This window comes from Euprymna scolopes, chromosome 1, assembly GCF_053919585.1.
Source record: "Euprymna scolopes isolate OS-2025 chromosome 1, ASM5391958v1, whole genome shotgun sequence".
Lineage (NCBI taxonomy): Eukaryota > Metazoa > Mollusca > Cephalopoda > Sepiida > Sepiolidae > Euprymna > Euprymna scolopes.
Window position 1 is genome coordinate 171,208,239 of NC_136482.1, and position 21,481 is coordinate 171,229,719.

Here is a 21,481-nt window from a genome sequence, read left to right on the forward strand (position 1 = left end):
TTACTATATGTTGAGTATCCACTTTACGAGTACCTGAGCGTACAGCAAAGTCCCGACCTTAATATTTGATCTTGACCTTGAAAAATAATGTGCACCATCCTAGGTGGGGGACCATCATCATGCCAGGTTTAGTCATGATCGGTCCAATGTGGGCTGTAGGAGAGTATATATACATATGCTTTGACCATAACCTTGAAAAATGATGTGCCCCATCCCTAGGTGGGGGGTGGGGGGAATCATCATGCCAGGTTTGGCCATGATCGGTTCAGTGATTTGGGCTGTAAGAGAGTTGTACACACGGACACTACTACTTTGTATGTGTATATAATATTTATTTCACTTTTAAATGTGTCCATGCATGCCTTGTTCATCAGGCTTCAGTTTAAACTACAGGGTGGGCCAAAATAAGGGTCCTATTTTAAAAAATTCATAAATTCATGTAAGTTTTAAGAAGTGTTTTTCGGCCAAAATTTGTTTTGTTTATTTCAAAAAGATCTCGGAAGGGTCAGTCTACACACACATAAAGTTCGGTGAGTTTAACTTTATTTTGTGGAAGTTATTCAAATTTAAAGATAGGACCCTTATTTTGGCTCACCCTGTATTAATCGTTAAATTTGCAGATTTAATGAATGCTTCTTAAGCACATCCATTCTAAATACAGAATCCAACATTCATATAACAAGTTAAACCGACTCAGTATTGCTCAGAGGTCTTTACTTCCATTCATGGTCCCTCAACCCACATTTTCTTTTTAATCAATTTTTTTTTATAGAAAATGTTGAAATTTTGAAAGTTAAATGTAATTATTATGGCATCATTTAGTTATTAAATTCTTAATTAAACAATATTAGTTTTATAAAAACTAATTTGGTTTAAGTAATATTTTAATCTACAAAATTGTAAAAAGCTTTCAAAAACATGAGGATTTAAAAATTTTAAGGTGAAGAACAAGTTCATTCAATAGTTTAAATGTTTTGAAATTCCTTTCAAATTGTGAATGGTGATCAGGTAATTCTTTTTTCAATTATTAACAAGATTCCAAAAAAATAATTTTCTATGAAGAAAAAAAATGTACACTAATAGATTGAATATTGTAATTATTTTTTTTTTTAAATAAAGTTTAAAAATTGTTTTAGATTATGCTACTGCATTTGTGATTTCAATAAAATTTGACTAAAAGTAAAAATATAAATGTGAATCAGGTTATTGCAAAAAACATTAAATTTTTATTAGAGATGAAAGAATTTTTCAAAAAAATTTTTTGCTTAAAAACATAAAATAAATGCAAAAATATTAGACCCTTTTCAATCTAATTAATTCAATTTCTAAGTTTTGTAAATATGTTAAAAAAAAAAGAAAAGAAAAAGTAAACAATGGGCAAACAAAAAAGGAAAAGTAAACGGTCGGGAGGGGGGAGAGAAACAATGGGGAGGAAAAGAAAAAGTAAACAAGGGGGGGGGGAGAAAAGGTAAACAATGGGGGGAAAAAGTAAGCAGGAGGAAGAACAGAAAAGTAAACAATGGTGGGGGAGAAAAAGTATACAATGGGGGGGAGGAGAGAAAAGTAACCAATGGGCAAAAGGGAAAAGTAAATGGGGGGGGGGGGAGAAAAAGTAAACAATGGACAAAAAATAAAATAAATAAAAAGTAATATTAAAAGAAATTAAAAGTAATTTTACCTTATTTGTCGGAGCAGATTTCCTGGAACTCGACTGAAACCACCGTAATCGACAAATTTTATTTCACATTCATCGGTTTCTTCAGATACAGCAACAATAACAGCTCGGTACCAACCTTCCATCAAAGGTGCTGCACATATCACTCCAACTGCAAAAATAGAAAATTCACATTATATAAACGGATTGACCAGGAGTGTTCAACATAACTTTTGCAATTTTGATGTCAGACTTGTGCACAAGAAATGCTTTAAGTTTGGATCAAAATTGAGTCTTTGTTGAAAAGTTCTTCTGGATGATACATGTAATATTACAAATTCTTAAATAAGTTTGAACATTGGAATAAAGTCTTTGTGAAAGCCATAATGAAATCCATACTAAACGTGTAAAACCTAAATAAAATATGTACATTGCAATACATAGATAGCAGAGACAACAGTTGGAGTGGGAGAAGGTGATTCCTGCAGAATACATTTCTTCAACTACATGGAAGATTTTCTCTTTCATCTGAAGTTCACTGATTTCTGTCAATTTAAACTTGGAATTATCTAAGGATGTGGCATCTTTAGCTATTCTAAAACCCGATTTGGTTTGGTTGTTTCATGGCATCTCAACACTTCAGGTTATTTAATGTTAAATCTGGTTTGGAAAAAGATTTTATACTTGAAGTCGTTTATATCTTCAAATATTTATTCATGGAGTTTTCATTTTGTTAAGGAAAATTGTATTTTATGGCTTTGCACAGATGGAGTTTTGCCAAAGCAAAGAAAAAAAAACATCAATTTTTGGTTGGGAAACCGGTATCTTCAGACAACCTGGTCTAGTAGCAGCAGGTCTAAAGCCTAAAGGCAACATTTGATCATTAAACAATATAAAATCTTACTCACACATTTTTTTTTATTTCTGGGTGACAATATAGAACATGTATTTAGTATGTTGATTATTTTTTTATGCTGGTACCATCTTTGTTAACACCATAAACATAACCGTTTGCCAAAATACAGAAATTGTCTCGTCTGAAATTTGCAAAAGTTTGCCAAAGGAGCAATTCCATAAGATTTATTAAAAAAAAAAAATTCTTTAATACTGATGGAATGAATAACAAATGGCCAATTAGAAATTTGTTAGTAAAAATACATATCTCATAAGATTAGCGAATCTCTTGACAAAAGCTTCCTCTCTATGGCAATTGCTCTTGACATATCAAAGGCCTTCGATAAGGTATGGCATAAGGGACTACTTCACAAGATTTCCATTCCAGCTACGGTATAACTGGAAATGTTTTCTCGATCCATTAAATCATTTCTCTCCGATAGGCTCATAAGAGTAGTGGTTGATGGGCAGAAATCAGAGGCCCTCAATATTAATGCTGGAGTCCCTCGGGGGGTCCATCCTAAGCCCAACTCTCTTCCTGATATACATCAATGACCTCCCAAAACACATACTTAAATCATTCGTTGACATCTATGCTGATGACATGACCATCTATGGCAACACATCAAAGGCTGTAACTGACAAAGTTCTCTCTAATTCTCTCTCCTCTGATCTTGAGCTTGTGGTACAGTGGGGGAGAAGGTGGCTGGTTACTTTTAATGCATCTAAAACCAAACTCCTATCTCTACATCATAAACGCTCTGATCCCCATCTGGCATCAATTGAAATGGGTGGCTCTCATCTAGGGGAAACTCCATGTTTTGATAAGCTTCTGGGCTTGACCTTTACTCCTGACCTGAAATGGAACACGTACATCAAGTCAGTTGCCAAGTTCACTGGAAAAATGGTAGGATCCTTCTACCGCTCCAGAAGATATCTCACCCCTGATGCAATTCTCTATCTATATAAAAGTCAAGTACGTTCAAGGATGGAGTACTGCTGCCACATTTGGGCAGGAGCTGCTAAAAACAGCCTATCCTGCCTTGACAGAGTACAAAATAGGCTTTATGGCCTAATGGGTGATGCCCCTTTCTCTTCCCTGCAACCTCTCTCCCACAAAAGAGACGTTGCGAGCCTGTCTGCTTTATCATTACTACCATGGCAGGTGCTCGTCTGAACTCCAATATCTCCCCCCCCCCTCCAATCTTTCACGATAAACACCCGTCTAGCTTAAACCACTGTCAAAAATTTTCTCCACTCCTTATCTATGCCAAAATCAAAACGTAGATTCCATGAACAAAGCTTCTTTCTTAGAAGTGCACGCCTGTGGAACTGTTCCGGTTGCCTGTTTCCCACCTGACTACAACCTGGATGTCTTCAAGTCCAATGTAAACAAATTCCTGATGAACCATCCCCTTAAGTAAGACACTTTATCAAATCTCCAACATTAATGTACTGTACACACAATAACCCGTATCCCAGAGTGGCTTCCAGGCTTTGATAAGTGGTTACTACCTTGTAAACCCCCCCCCCAACCCCCCCCCCCCCCCAAAAAAAAAAAACCCACAAACTCATGATTTTTATAAAAAAAACTTCAGAAATTTTGAATCTACAAGAAATATCTCTTTCATATAATATATATATATATATATATATATATATATATATATATATATATATATATATATATATATATATATATAAAATCTTACCCAACCATTTTTTTTTTTTTCTTTTTTTTTTTCTAGGTGACGACTTACTTTTCTTATTGTAAATTTTCTTGTTCTCTCAATGATTGCTTTAAAAGTTTTTATTTTTCTTCAGGTTACCAAACCAAATTTCCCTTTTATGAATCTTTTGTTCCAACAAATGGAGAGTGGACCTGTAAATTCACCGTTGTCCGTTTGTACTTTTCTCAATAACTATGCCTTAGAATTTTTTGAAATTTTGCACAAACGTTAAACATGATACGAGTAAAAAAGTAACAGAATGGATTTTCCGGGAAAGTCTGTCAAGAGATGCACGTTGTGTCTCAACAGTTGTTATTTTGAAATGTTGGAACAGTGCGTTTCTTTCTCCAACTTTACAACATGGCAAGAAAGAAGAAGCAAAAAAAGAAAAAAACAACATACTGAGGATGGAGCTTACCTCTGAAATATATTTATGCTATAAATTTTCAACAAGTAAAATTTGTTTATTTTCCTAATATTACGCTGTGATTTGGCTTTCAAGCGCACTTGATGCATATTTTATTTTATTCAAATTAAATCAACATTTCCATATATAACTCACACCCTTTTTAATGTTAATCCTACATTCACGCATTCATTCATTACACGAGAGCATGCGATTAATGGCTATCGGTCTTGTTTGTTGTATAATCTTTTCTTTCGTCACAATTAAGATTTTATTTTTTTTTGTTTTTTTCATATGGGTAGAATTCTGTACAAGTACTTTATTATTTTCTTATTTCTTTAATAACAGTAATGTGCGATATACTACTTTTATTTGTAAGAACATAAGTTAAATCAAACTTATACATGTAAGTAGAAAAGTAACTTATTGTGCCTTCGACACGCAAGTAAATAATGTTTTCCCTTGAAATGTGTTGGTTCAAAAGATCAATCTACACAAGCAGGCCTCCAGAGGACTAATAAAACCAAGTTTCTACCCCCCCCCCCCCCGATCTGGTTTATTAGTATGAAAATGTCCTCAAATAATATGATAAACAAACCAACATCATGACAAGCAGCCCGTGTTTTAGTATTAATATTTTTTTTTTTCACTATTGGTGTCTACATGTCTCTTTCTCTCATCTGAATTCCTCATACTTCCACTCTCCAACCATCTCATGGTATGTAACATAAAAATAAATTAAAAAAAAAAATTTTCATAGACAAACATTTAAAACATCCAAAACAAGAATTCAAGAGATAGCCAATTATGTCCTTGCAAAGCGAAAGCGCCTATTAGATTAGATAGATAGAAGTAGTAAAAAACATTGTATCCTAGCTCTTTCATGCAAGGACTCTCTCTCATATATGCAAGAGAGAACTTCAATGCCGACTAAACACTATCTTTGAGTGTCTAAGTTATCTCTGTACAGGGTTTTGTCAGGACAACCTAGCATGAGGACACAATTCTCTAGAAGTAAACCCTGACCAAATATTCTAAATCACATAATATTCACAACCTAAATAAATCTAAGTATGGCTAACCCACACTAGCTTTTACAAGGAATGGTGCATTTACTCCAAGTGATGTTACCTCAAGTAACAACACAAAGCTAGATATTCCACCAGACTAGATGAATTCATGTCCTGGAATCCAGTAAGACCAAGAGATCACAAGAAAAGTATAGTATAACATTTAAATGGTTAATTAGGGAGAGAAAAATTATGTTCCCAACTCCGTGTTTGAGAGCTAAGGAAGAACTGTAATGAAATATTTGAATATTTATCTCATATGGAGATCAAATGTTAGACTTGAGGAAGCAGCTCCATGATTTTTGAGAACTTCAACTGAAATAAAATGAAACAATTTATATTTTGGTACAGTTTTTACAGATGGGTTTGTTATGTAGAATCAATCAGTTATGCAATACAGAATTTTCCTACATATACTCCTCAGGAAAAATAGAAATTCTTTGCTTAGAAAGAAAAAAAAAATGCATGACTATATAATGTTGGAAAGAACCCCCCCCCCCAAAAAAACCCAAAACAAAGAAAACTCATAGAAAACTCAACATCATGCGTTAGTCCTAGCAACCACTTTTTCTTTTTAAACAAAGAATTTCTATTTCTGCAGGTTGGTTAATATAATTGTTTCTTGTCTTATCAATCAACTAATCGCAGAAAGGAATTTTTATCGTTATTTTCATGTATTTTATTCTGGTAAACTATAACTTAAGAAGAGGTTAACATTTTTACTTTCATCATTAGTGGTCAATCTGTGTCTTATATTTTATACTAACTGGCCGTCTGGCGTTGCCCGGTTGTAAGATACGCTTAAATATTATAGTATAATATATGCAGATTACGTATTTATTATTACAGAGACAATTCTCTATCGATTATCATATTGAACCTAATATATGGTGAGATCAAAACTAAAAAATATGACTTGGGTGCCATCAGCTAGAATCAAAACCAAAACGTACAACTCTCCACCCTTATTCCTTAGTTTCTAAGCCATGCCCACACATCCATCTCTCTCTCTCTCATATATATATATTATATATATATATATATATACACACACACGAGCGTGCAATTAGTAATGTCAGTTGTCTGATATAGCTGAAATTTTGTATGTGCAATGATTTATATCTCTACGGGTTATGTGGTAAATTACAGCTCTGAACTAAGTGTGGTTTCTGTTTTACAGGTGTTTGAACTGAGTCAGGTGTGAAATGGAGCCTGTTGAATGTTGAGCAATGATCCGGTTTTTGTATTTGAAAGGACGCACACTACAGGAGACTTTTGATGAAATGAAAGAAACTTATGGTGATAATGCCCCATCATATGACCTTGTAAAATGCTGGCATCGTGAATTCAAACATGGCCGGAAGTCTCTGGAAACAGCTCCCATACCTGGTCGCCCTCCCTTCTGCCATTGATGAGGCATCTGTCCGTCAAGTTGAGGCTGCCATTCCGGAAGATCGGCGCATTACTATTCGCCAAATAGCCCAAGATGTCAAGATTAGTACAGGGTCTGTGGAAACTATCATTCATGACCATTTGCATAAGGTGTCTGCCAGATGGATTCCCAGGTTGCTCACACCATTCCAGAAGCGAGAATGTGTAAAGTGCTTGAGGATGAATTTGGAAATGTGCCAAGAAGATGAGTCAAAGTTTTTCAAAAGACTGATTACACAGGATGAAACCTAGGTCCATCACTATGATCCAGAGATTAAAGCCCAGTCAATGCAATGGAAGCACTTGGACTCACCACCTCCAAAAAAAGGCAAGGGTGAGGCCCTCCGCTGACAAGGTCATGATCACAGTCTTCTGAGACCAGGGCGGAGTAGTGATGACAAATTTCCTGGCAAAGGGTACCACAATTACAGGAGCCTATTATGATTCACTTTTGAGGAAATTAAGGGAAGCTATCAAAATCAAGAGGCAGGGCAAGATCAGCAAAGGTACCCTCCTCCTGCAGGACAACGCTACGGTCCACAACTCACATGTGTGGTTACGAACCTCTCCCTATCCTCCCTACTTTCCTGACCTTGCACCCTCTGACTTTCACCTCTTCCTAGCCATGAAGTTGTTTTTGAAAGGAAAGCGTTTCCCAGATGATGCAGCCTTGATTTCTGAAGTCACGTCGTGGTTGGAGGACCAACCTGGAGTGTTCTACAAAAACGGTCTCCAGAGCTGCATCAAACGATGGGAGAAATCCATAAATCTGGGTGGTTCCTATGTAGAGAAAGACTAATAACTCGTGTGTGTGTGTGTGTATATATATATAACTGCTATCTCGTTTTTTAAAAGATGGAATCGCCCGATCATCGAAGGCAAGACGTAAGCAAACAAGGTCTACAGAGTTTTATAAGTATATACATTTTTGCGGGCTCCTACAAACATTCAACTCACTTTCCTTGTTTCACAGATAACATTAATTTATTCTCACATAACATGCACACAGACAATCACGCATACATACACATATCCCCACTTATGATTTTAATACAAGATCATATAAATATCACTCTTTATATTAACATTAGATAACTGTCAATATACATATACATACAAAAATATACCCCCCACACACACACACACCGCAAACTTGTTGACATATCAACCATTGTTTTTTAAGACTGAGGTGAGTTTTATGTTAATTGCTGAAGTACTCAGAATTTATTCATATTAATAATTTATATAAAACAGCCATTGTTAATTTTTTTCCCTATCTCATTCATCAAGCTCTAATCGACCAGAAAACTATGTAGAAATATTAGTTTTGATAAAATTATATTTTGAAATAAGGGAGTCACACATTTTTAAACTAAATTTTTCTCAAATTGAACAAAAATTTGAGAAAAAAAAAAAAAAAAAAAAAAAAAAAAAAAATCATTAGCTAAAATTTGTTTTTCAAAACGTTTATAATAAACTTTAACTTGCAGATGAATTTTCCATCTAAGAAATTTGATTAAAGCTATATTTTGACAGAAAAATACAAGAAAATATACTAAGAGGTATTGTCAGAATATTTTCAATTAAGGGTATTACTGCTAACAGTATAAAAAACGATGTACAGTTAAATGTGTTAAAATGCAGTATTTTTTTGTCATTAACAGCAATAAGTTATTTTACAAATTATTCTACTAAATTAAAAAAAATTCCATTAAATAATAAGTTTAGCTGAAAACTTAAATATTTTACTGCAAAGATCATGATATAAAGCTTCAATTCCAATGTTTCAGCCAGGAGCGAGTATTGCTTATTCATTCAAGTAAAAATTGAGGAAAAAAAAACAAACAACAAAACAATTCATGATTTGCTCATATAATGAAATCCTAGCTTGGGTAGTGACAGTTTAGTAAAACTCTGATAGAAAGGCGCATTCTAAGTAGTAAGAATTTGTCAGGCATACATGAAATCAATCAAGACACACTTGTGTCAATGTGAAGTGTGAGACAATCACATATCCCAAATCCTTTTTTTTTGTTAGATTTATTAAAACAAGGCTAAAATTGTTTTTTGTTTTTTTTTTAAATATTGAAAGAAATATTAACTAAATCACTACCCACATTTAAATTCCTTAAATTTAAAGATTTACGAAAAATAAATGTAATTGTTATTTTATAATTGATTAGATAAATCAGGTATTTTGTTAAAAAAAAAATTTGAAAATTTTACAAGTTGAAATTAAAGAATGGAAGAAAAGTCAGTGTTTATAGTAAAATCGGATTGGACAATATATGGTAATCCTGCTAGTCTGATTTATTGGTTACAAACTATAGAGAAATGGAGATTCATAATTATAATTAAGAGATTGCAGCATACAGGAGAAATAGAATTAAGAAGCAGGGTTTGAAATGTTCTTTGTAAACCTCTAAACATTTCAAGGTTACACCAGAAAGCCAATCAAAAACAATTTTCAATAGATCAAAACTTACTAGTAAAAGCAAAAAAAACAACAAAAAAAAAAACAGTAAAATTGTAATTTAATGATACTTTAATTCAATTCAAAATCAGGTTAAGAGAGAGAAAAAAAAATTAGTTGGCAGTTTTATGTTTATACAAATTCAGGTTAAGAAAACTACATCTGGTTTTTCTATTCAGATTGCTCTGAGTGTCGGACTATTGAGCGGGCAACATATCATGCCGGCTCTCCATGTGGTACAACTAAAAAGGTCCACATCGAGATCAGACGAAAGACTTTGCTTGATGTTACTTATCACCAGAGTCTGGGACACTGCACTCTAAATACCCAAACCAGATAAAGTAATAATATTAGTTCTTTTATATAAATGAAAGGCTCTTAGGTCCAGTGCTTACCTAATAGAGTTTCGTTGCCTAGACATGCTCCATATATTTGTACAGATTCACTTACCTGTTAAAGGCCGTGGCAATTGAGGTACCATTCCCGTTTGTAAATAACACCTGTTCATAAACTGATTGAGGCGTTCAAGAGCTGCATAGGTTGGATGTGTGGGTAACTGAAGGAACAAATGGCTACCATCCACAATGCTAGCAACTAAGACATCAATAGAAACACCTTCAGGAGGGAGACTTAACTGAAAAATAAAATTCAAATCAGATAAAACATTGAAAAAAATTTTTTTTTTCCATAAAATTAAACAAATGTTATTTATAGATATTGTAGGCCTAAACTTGTAAATACTTAAGTTAAGACCAAATTGAACATTCCATTTTAACTTTTGAGATAGACAAAACTAATATTAAACCCAAGACAAATGGAAGTACTTCACTCTTCATTAACAGATAAAATAAAAGAATTACAAATTAACAAATGCGTAAGAGATGCATTCTAGTAACTTCAGAGAAACAAGCTGCTTCCTGAAAGGATGCAGATGGGATTATACGGGTTATCCGTTTCCAGAGGGTTCTTTTTTATTGTGTGTGTGTGTGTGGGGGGGGTTCTTCACATTAAAAACCGATTGTGTCTAAGAGGCTAACTTTAAACCTGTTGAGAAGCAAGAAAATAAACTAAAGATAATTAGATCAGCACAACAAGTATCATAAAGAGAAAGAGCATCTTATGTTCAAACAATATCCCACTTGAATAAACTACAATCCTTTCTCCAAATTTTGATTTGGCAGATATGAAAAGTTCAACTTAAACCACGGCACCAAGAAGGTAACAATGGCTAACAAGACCATGTGTGCCATGTTTGAATAGAGTTCTTCCACAGAAACACTTTCACTTAGGGATGTTGGCAACCTTCGTGATCTGTCGCATAATTACCCGCTGTCTAACTACAAAGATATCGAGGGGGGGGGGGGAGATGAATGCCAACCATAATCATCCGAAATGAATAAATAATGCTCAACAACAACTGAAATATGCAATTTGTGATTATTATAGTCTGGATAACAAATTATATTAGCATTATATTAGGTTGATACAAAAATGTTTTTTTTTTTTTTTTATCAAATACATATACGTATAAAAAAAAAACAAAAAAAAAAAAACAGCATTTTTGCACCAACCTAATACTTTTTCATTAACATTTCAAAAACTCACTGTACTAATATAAGAAAACTAGCAGAACACCAGAAATTCCAACACTGCTTACCTACAGTTTTACTGTATATATAAAAAAAAAAAAAAAAAAACTTTACAGTTAATATTCTTTAATTTGACAGTATATGGTATTCCTGTTATTCTGATTTTTGTGTTACAAACTATTAGAGAAATGGCGATTCATAATTATAATTAGGAGATTACAGCATACAGGAGAAACAGAAATAGAAGGCAGGGTTTGAAATGTCCTTTGTTAAGCTCTAAACATTTCAAGAAGTTATACACCAAAGTCAATCAAAGACATACTAAGTTTTCAACAGATTAAAATTTAGTAGTTAAAAAAAAAAATAAATAAAAATAAGTAAATTTTTAACTTAAGTTGAAGACTAGATAATTCTATTTTGAGGTTTCATTAGATTTTGGAACATTTTATTATGAAATGGGCTAACCTAAATTTTTGGCAATTTGTATTATTTGGACGACTATTCTCATCTGCAAGACATTTTCTGACATTTTCACCGATGTAATCTGACCTTATGTATCTTGTCGAATTCATGAATCTGTTGACAAAACCCTCGACTTAATCCATGAGAATATCATGTTCTTGTCCTGTTAGTCAGTCTTAAGCAATTTGCAATCGTATTCTTAGTATTACCTGCACTGAAGATTGAACCTTCAACATCCAGAAGAGCATCACACACAACTGAAATTTACTTGATACTTTATTTGCAAAGACCAATTTATTTTATTTTATAAACAAAAGCTACTGTAAAAACTGAATTTAACTTGAAGATCCCATCTAAAAAAAAAAAATCAGGGTCTGTAAACTGCAGAAATACTAATAAACAAATTCATTCTGTTTACATAATGAATGTTGTTGATGAGAAATTTAAAAGATCAAACAGAAGTAAAGATTTTCAAAAATCAATACATGTAAATAATTGTATTTGTCAAATCTTAAACATTGTTAGAATTTTATTAAAATCATTTAAAATGAATTTTTATCTAGAGTAAAATTAACAAGTCTTAGTAAGCTAACTAAAATTAACCCAGCTTTTAACTTATAGCAATCAACATTCATATGAAATTAAAATAACCTGAAAATGTAATGGTATGAATTAGGGATTTGATGTTATTTTGCTGAAAGTGTAAAATTATGTAATTGAAATTAGAAAAATTCATAATATAAAGAAAATATTTAGTAAAATCTACTGAAAAAAAAAATCTTTATGCAAATTATTTACACAGTTAAGCACAATTTCAGTCAATCTAAATTACATCTCATTGAAATTGTATCTTCCTCCCCTCATGTATTAATGATCATTATATGTAGGAGAGAGACCGGGGGGGGGGGTCTAATATAATTCATAATAAGCTGTAAATTAACAGAAGAAAATATAATTTGATTCAAGAATCTATTTCTACTTTAATAAGCTACTGTACAGTAGTGAGTAACTCTTCCAGCCACACCAAAAAAAAAAAAAAAAAAAAATTAATGTTTAGCCTCCAATTTTAATATTAAAAATTTTAAGACAAAATTTATATGCAAATTCTCAAAATTTCTAATCAATCCCTATGGTGTCAAACTGAAAATATAGCTTACAGGATTCAAATTATGGTTTAAAAAGTGTTCACTATGTAGAATTTAAATTTTATTTTGAATTTATAATTTTAAACTGAACACAATTTAATTTTTTTTCTTTCTTCTTAACATGCATATTAAATACGGCTTCAAGATATAAATTTATCTGGAAGGGGGGGGGTAAAACTATTCGGCAAACAAATAAAATTTTTTTTTGCTCAATTTTTATTTCATATTTATCAAACTTATTCTAAATAATATAAAATTTTAGTGTCATCTATTGTATGAGAAAATATTGAAATTAGGAAACTCATGCTCCTACCCTTGAACCTCAAATATTTTTATCTCTTTACTTTCAAGTATTAATTTTAATTTTCTGTAATTATTGAATTAATAATGAACATTTAAACACATTTCATAATCATAAAAAGGCATTCTCATTGCACAGGTTTACATAGTGGTAAGCAATGTTTTGGAGGGGGGGGGTACATGATCATTTATGGACACAAACACCAGAAGGAAGGTAATATTTGGTAAGTATTTGCAAATAAAGTCATTTTTTCTCATTTTTAAGTATTTAATTAGGAATAAATGAATGTTATGTATTTAAAAAAAATAAAATAAAAAATAATAAAAACAGCTCTGGATTTGAATAATCCAAGTCAAAATTAGATGTAAAATAAGAATTCAATATAAAAAAAAAAAATAAATATTGAAATGCTTGTATAATTGTATAACTAATAATGGGCATCCCCTCATGAACATTGTGTAGGGATGATTCTGTTTTTGATCGTTTATCGTAGTGATGGGGGGTAAAATAGTATTTATACACAAAGATTAGAAGGAAGGTGCTATTAGTGTTTAAGGCTAGAACATTAGCACCTGTATTTCTATGATAACTGACATACTTTCTCGCGCAATACAATTAGACTTTCTATGAGAATTGAAATTTTCTACCATTTCATGAGGTATGCCCAAAGCTTAAGCGTAGTTGCTTTACAACTGAAAAGTAGAAATAGTGCCTAAGTTTGAGCTTAAAACAAATTGTAGGAGACATTTTATTATGTATATTCTAAGAATGTAATTGAAAAGATTACCGATGCTTGTGTATTATTTGTAATCTGAAAGCAAAACTTTGAAAAATCTTTTATAATAGACGTGTAATTGCTGGCTGACATAGTGATTAATATGAAAAGTCACCCTTATTAGATGAGTTTTGTTTTATGGCATATCAACCCTTTTCAGGTTATTTAATGCCGAATCCAAAGATTCGGAAGAAAATTTTTTTAATAGAATATATTTTTTGCTTTCAAGTCTGTTTCTATTTAACCCATAGTTGGGACCCTAACAGGTACTACCACTCTGGGTCAGAGTGGACCTGGGAGCAATGGCAATTAAAGGGTGGCTCCACACTCCCCAAAGCCCGCAAGCTGGGACCTCACCACTGGATATAGTTTAAGGTCATATCCAGGACCATTCATGTACAGGAGATGAAAAAGAATAAAGAATATGATTTTATTTAACATCTTTATTTTGCCATTTAAAATTCTGAAGATACATTCATGAAAGCGAACGAAAAGTCTACTGACAATTTCAGTAAAACAATCGCTCTACAAACTGAATTAAAATCCGTTTAGTACATTTTCCAGAAATATCATTTTCCCTGGTTTACGATAAATAACTTCACAAGAATAGAGTAAAAATATTGCTCAACATCAATGCAAAACAACTTATTGCATAAAACCATTTAATATTCAGAGAGAAAAAAAAAAAAAAAAAAAAATGCTAAAAAAGGTGCCATTTTGGATTTTCAATATGGTGGTCTCACCCGGTTTCCATTTTTACAGGAGCAAGATGACCAACCATTTGTTTTAATGGCTACCAACACATTAGCTTCCCTTTCCACTCCTGGAAAAATAAAATTACCAATTTTGGACACTGAAATATATACAAAATTAATGTTTTTTTCCAAATAGGTAATTTTATTTATTTTCTTTTATGAAGAATGTAAGCTTAATGCACCAATAAAGAAACAGTCATTTTATATCGGTAAAAATACAAACAATTCAGAATTACTGTGTTGAACATCAAAAATGGAATCTAAGACATTTTGTTTTAAGTTTTATTTTAATGAAAAAAGTATTCAAGGGAGTAAAATAGTTTCACCTAGATTAATAGCTACATATTACAACTAGGAAAACTCCAAATTAACACTAATCATTAAACAAGCTAACGATTACTTTGACTACTTTCTGTCACAAATGTTAGATTGAACTAAGGAAAAAAAATATATGAATAAATAAAAAAATACGGTGCAAGTTTTTATTAATTGAAAATCTTAAACATCACTTTATTATTCAATATAAAATTTATACAAAAAAAGTTTTTTGAGTAGTCAATAAACATGGCATTATGACTAAATAAATTTCAATAAATAAAAATAATTATTTGCAAAGCATAGGGCCAAATAAAAATTTTAGGAATCTAAGGGAGATTATACCCAGAATGAAACATTGGTAAAACAACTGGATTAAAAAAAAAAAATAAATAAATAAATAAATAAAACAGAGCATCAGCATAAAATTAAGAGGATCTGGATATGTTGCATGATTCACTAATGATCACTGGATACATGCAATTGTTGAGAGGGAAGAGACAAAACACATATATATATGTGTATATTACAGACTAAACTTTTGTATAAGCAATACTGCCCAAAGAGGTCTCATAACTGGCTGACCGAAACATGCTCATAAATGTTTGTTCGTTGGTTGTTTTACGGCATATCAACCCTTTTCGGGTTATTTAATGCCGAATCCAAAGATTTTAAAGAAAATTTTTTTTTAATAGAATATATTTGTTGTTTTCACGTCAGTTTCTATTTAACCCATAGTTGGGACCCTATCAGGTACTACCACTCCGGGTCAGAGTGGATCTGGGAGCAATGGTAATTAAAGGGTGACTCCACACTCCCCAAAGCCCACAAGCTGGGGCCTCACCACTGGATATAGTTTAAGGTCATATCCAGGACCGCTCATAAATGTAGCGACATAAATGCTTATGTAAAAACAAATAAAAAGCATATCTTGCCCTACTTCGGTATTGAGCACTCTTATATTAACTTCATCAAAACTTCATCGGTTACTTTACCTCTGGAAAATATTAACCTGGAATTTTATATATATTATACATATATAAAACCTGAATGAAGAAACATAAGAGGGTAAAGGAAACAATGATAACCTTTGATAAATAGAGCCAAACCTGAAAACCCGATTGGTTATGTGAAATATATGGTTGACATATCGAAAACAAAATATTTTACTCTGTTAGTATTGCCTATACCCGTCTAAATTATTCAATTGTGATTCTTTTTATAAAATGAGCAAATGAAGGTTTACATATTGCAAATAAAATCATTACTATCAGAGTTATAAATTTAATGACCTAATAAGATCTGTGATCAAGACCAGATGGCATTCGTATAACCATTCAGTATAATTTATTAAACATTTATAGTTAATGGATATAACATGCAGGTTGAAACCATCATTAATGAAATTGAAAAGACAAAAGGAAAATCCTTATAGGATTTTAAAATACATCTACAGAAACAGAATTTCAATAACCAGACCACACTTTATCTGACAAAGTTTGAGCATAGATAAAAGTGTAAATTTCGAGATATTTGCCATCATAACTTTGTCGGTTAAAGATGGATGCTGGATTTTAGGATCAATCTTTTGTAAATATTGGTTCCGACTCTCTGAAGAGAAAGACTTGCATTCTTTGGAGATAATCTGTAATCATATCCTACCACAAATATATATATATATATATATATATATATATATATATATATAAAAAATGAATATTCTGTTTATATACCATTTTATAAACACGATTCGTATCTAAACAGTTGACTTTAAATGGAATCTGAAGTTACCTGAATCAAATCAGGTACAACCACGGGGCTGCTTGCCAATTGGGTTGAATCTGTGATTGCTGTAAGATCAACGTTAGTGTAGATAGAACTGGGAAATTTATGGCTTATACACTTTAGTGCTTCATCAATTTCTTCTTGTGTACCTGCAGAAATAAATGAAAAACAAACAATAAAAAAGTTTTCAAAAACATGATCACTTTTCACATCACACACAAAAAAATGACATTTTAGTACTTTACCTCACCACCTCAAAAGACTCCCGACTAGATACTGAAACAATGTAAGTGGTGCCAAACACATTGTTTCAGTGTCAATTTTAACTATAAACTTCAAGCATATTAACTGCGCTCGTTTTTTTTAAATTTAAGTTATTTGATTTATTTTAATTGTTTTAGAATAATTATTTGATTTATTTTAATTGTTTTAGAATAATTATTTGATTTATTTTAATTGTTTTAGAATAATTATTTGATTTATTTTAATTGTTTTAGAAGAATTATTTGATTTATTTTAATTGTTTTAGAAGAATTATTTGATTTATTTTAATTGTTTTAGAAGAATTATTTGATTTATTTTAATTGTTTTAGAAGAATTATTTGATTTATTTTAATTGTTTTAGAAGAATTATTTGATTTATTTTAATTGTTTTAGAAGAATTATTTGATTTATTTTAATTGTTTTAGAAGAAAAACTTGCTATAAAAATATTTGGATATAAATCTAACACAACAACAGGTTTGTTTTATAAATTTATCATTTGTTGATCTTAGATTCCAAGATGAATTAAGGTAAAATATGCCAAAACTTCATGCAAAACTATTAACCCCAACTTTCTTGCGGTTTTCTTTCCTCTTAATCACTACACAAGTCTTTTTTTACACCCAACCCATCTCACCATTCTTTTTATCTCCCATTTTAATTTTCAATTGTGAATTGAAAAACAAAAGTACATAAAAAACCTTTGAACTTGTATTATTGTGACATGTTTTTACTATTTTATACTTGCAAGTGAGATAAAATTGCCAATTACTTAGGACCTCTATCCAGTCATGGCTGATGGAACAAGACCATTCTACCTGTGAAGTAAAAGCTTTCGGTTCAAAATTCCGTCCAAATTCACAAGTCTAACAGAAACATTCCTGAAGTTCAGAGGTTATATCAATCGAAACATTGTGAAAATGACACTCAAAATGAAAACAGTAGTCCGATGAATCCAAATACACACAATTCTCATCTTCAGAAACGTGATTGAAGTCATTAAAAATTAATCAGATGTGACTTTTTCATAAGTCACAAATAGCTGATGCAAGTGTAAATAAATACAGAAGGAACTGGATTTGATTTGATTTTTTTTGTATAATGAACTGCTCTATGGACCAATTTATTTTATTTGTTTGGCCGATATAGCTTCATAAACAGAAGTTAGCTATAGAATTGTTTTGCATATGCTTTAGTTCGATAATATGCACGTGTATAAAACTAATATTTTATCCAAATTCAAAATTTTGTATTTTATCTGCTTAAATTTTCTCAGCACTTACTAGTTTCAGCATGGGAGTAGGTGGGATACTTCCATCCCTGGTAATAAGTTCTCATCCCTTAATCCAAAATATATAATAAAATAAACTTTTGTAGTATTCATTTTACATGCAAGCCTTCCTCTTACATTGCTTCAAGCAAACAAATGAGTTCTTACCAAATAGGTCTAGCAGTTATTGCATTACAGGAAAAAGAGAGGGGGGGCGGGTCAGTTACCATAGAAACTTAAATTGGACCTGAGAATGTTTTATTCCTATTTTTCATTTCAATTATATATTTGTATTTTTTTTCATCCCCAAACAAGGTATTTTGCCATTGAGACAAAGAACTACTGCACATTACAGGCCATATTCATAGGAACATTCTAAATGGGGAGTTGTGCAGCAAAATGTTTGTTCACATTACAATTTCTGCATGTTGATACATTCAGAGAAAAATGGAAGAATGTAGGGAATACCATAGGCTAACAGTTCACAGAAAGGAGCTATTAGAGTAGAAAGCCTATCATTAATGAAGGGCATCAAGAGTGAAGGGGTGGGATTTTGGTGATAGACCTAATCAGGAGTATTTATGTCGAGGAGGCACAAATGCCAACAACTTCGGAGCATATTCCATTGAAGTACCCGTAAAATATGCAACATTGCGTCGATAGAACAGGGACTGTAGCTCGTTAGACAGTGTGGGATTTATTAGACCCTTTTTTGAAGGGTGTCAAAGAGGCTAATGGTTGGTGCAGCAATCCACCAGTGGCAACAATACTCCCTGCATAGGCACATGGTTAGCTTTATAAAGATATAGGATACTGGTAAATGAGAAAAATTTTTCCAGTTCTGAAGAGAGAAGCCACCTCTTTCCAGCAGACTTGGCAGAACGTATTTATTCAAATTCATATGACTTGTGAATGTTTCATTATTTTTGAAATCCAGAGATGGTTTTGGAACAAAATAGTTGCTTACTCTTAAATGCTATCTAAATAATAATACTTATAAAAATAACGTAATTTTATTCAATTTTTTATTCCAATTCCATTTTCACCCCAAACAAGGCATAGTGCTAATTTGAAGTAGGGGGCTACTATCGGGGACATAAGTTGCAAGAATGTGATGGAGGGAGATAAGCAGCAAGATGTCTGTGCACATTACACTTGAACTTCTGCATGTCAGTACAGTTGGGAAAGCAGAATCTCGGAAGAAAGTTACAAAGTCGAGCAGTTCTAGGGAAGAAACTATTGGAGTAGAAAGCTTTCTTACATCTAGGGATCTCTACTGGGTAGGGTAGGATTTAGCTGCTTGTCGGGTTAGTTGGGGGTATTTACGTAGAGAGGTGAACAAGTGCTTGTAGTTCATTAGAGCATTCACCATTAAAGTACTTGTAGAACAGGCAGAGGGATGCAACATTTCATCGATAGGACAGAGGCTGAAGCCTAGATGACAGTTCAGGAGCTCTCAAGTTGGTGACTCTTTTTAACCCTATCCAGGAGGGAGAGACTAGTAGCAGATGCGCCAGCCCAAATATAGCAACAATACTCAATACATGGGCGAATGGTGGCCTTATAGAGGTACAGGATACTTTGAGGCATAACTAGCTTTCTAGCATCGTAGAGAGAGCCCACCTTCGCAGCAGCTTTGGCAATGCTCTCAATGTATCTGTTCCAACTAACGTTTCCTGTGAACGTTAGGCCGAGGAATTTAAAAGAAGTTCTTTCAGGTAATGTGTTTTTTGGCCATTGTTATAGGTGGTAGAGAAGGTTTCTTGTAATTATTGAAAGAAACCAGCTTAGTTTTGGCAGCATTGAATATGACCATCCATTTTTGTTCCCATTCCACTACAAAAAGGAGGTCTTCCTCCAGTGTTTCTGCCATTTCCTTAGATATGTGTTCATTTGTTTTACCTTTGTGCCTGTTATAGAGCGTGGTGTCATCAGCAAATATACCCATCTCAGAGACAATTTTATCAGGTAGGTCATTTATGAATAGTAGGAATAATAAAGGTCCAAGAATAGACCCCTGAGGTACTCCTGCATTTATATCATTGTTCAGATGTATGACTGTTGAGGACAACCTGGATTCTTCTCTTAAGGATTTAATTATGTATTCTCCCACTGATACCATATGATCTGATTTTCCTGAGAAGACCATCGTGCCATACCCTGTCAAAAGCCTTAGATATATCTAAGGCTACCGCTCTACCTCCCCTGCTTTGTCCAGTGAATGGTATATACAGGTGGTAGCAAGATACTTCCTCAATCATTGTGATGTCCTATGCCAGTTTACACCATTACCAAATATTTTATTTCATCATTTCGTTTTATTAAGTCATCTAATACTAATTCACTAGGTAAATAATGAATACACTGTTTTGTTTTGTGATTTCCACCACTTTGATTGGCTGCTCAGATTAGTTTCACCGTTTAAGAGTTTGCATGTTCAAACACTTTCAGAATAATTTTACTAAAATTTTAATATGGCTTCCCTCCTTACATGCTTTGACTTCCGCTTACCACACATAGCAATACACCAGACTTTAAGACTGCTTACAATACAGTTTTATTAGTATCTTTAAGATACACTACAGAACTGGATTTCCACATTGATGAGATTTACTAGTTCTTTAATGCCTGTAAGTAAATAATGAAGCTGCTTTTTCTAACTGGCTGCTAGCCAGTTTCAAGTATGGCTTTGACTTCAACACCTAATACTTAATTGCACGTTTTGCTTACATTTCATTTAATTGCAACATGTCAATTTTTTTTTCCTTTAACCATTTTTTTTTTTTTTTGCTTAATCATTTACATTGAAACTTTCTTAGTTATATTGCAACAAAAACATTAACATTGTGATTTTATTTTTTCGAATAACGAACATAATCATGCTTCAGAGGATCCCTTTCGGTGGTAGTGGTGGAGAGATTTCAATAAGCTTAAGTATTAACCACATGATCACTGCAGATATCATTTCTGTAAGATTTTTATGAAACTGTTTCAGACAATTGCAGTTATTATTTGGATTCATTGGACTACTGTTCTAATCTTGAGTGTCATTTCTACAACGTTTTGGCTGATGTAACCTCTGACCTTCTTCAGATTTATCTTGTTGAACTCATGAACTGCGAACGGAACCCTTTACTTCACAGGGGTAGCATGCACTTGTTCC

At 32.5% G+C, this 21,481-nt stretch overlaps 1 protein-coding gene across 5 annotated transcripts in view; it reads right to left on the reverse strand.

Moving 5' to 3' along the window:
- The window catches only part of LOC145277495 (uncharacterized), a 105,377-nt gene that overhangs the window by 14,367 nt on the left and 69,529 nt on the right, over positions 1-21,481 (reverse strand). For all 5 annotated transcript variants that reach the window (XM_080128897.1, XM_080128888.1, XM_080128906.1 and 2 more), the window contains exons 4-6: positions 16,792-16,934; positions 10,109-10,292; positions 1,679-1,826 (exon numbers count right to left, since the gene is read on the reverse strand). In XM_080128897.1, the coding sequence (XP_079985023.1) occupies positions 1,679-1,826; positions 10,109-10,292; positions 16,792-16,934 (475 nt within the window). The remainder of the gene's footprint in view (positions 1-1,678; positions 1,827-10,108; positions 10,293-16,791; positions 16,935-21,481) is intronic.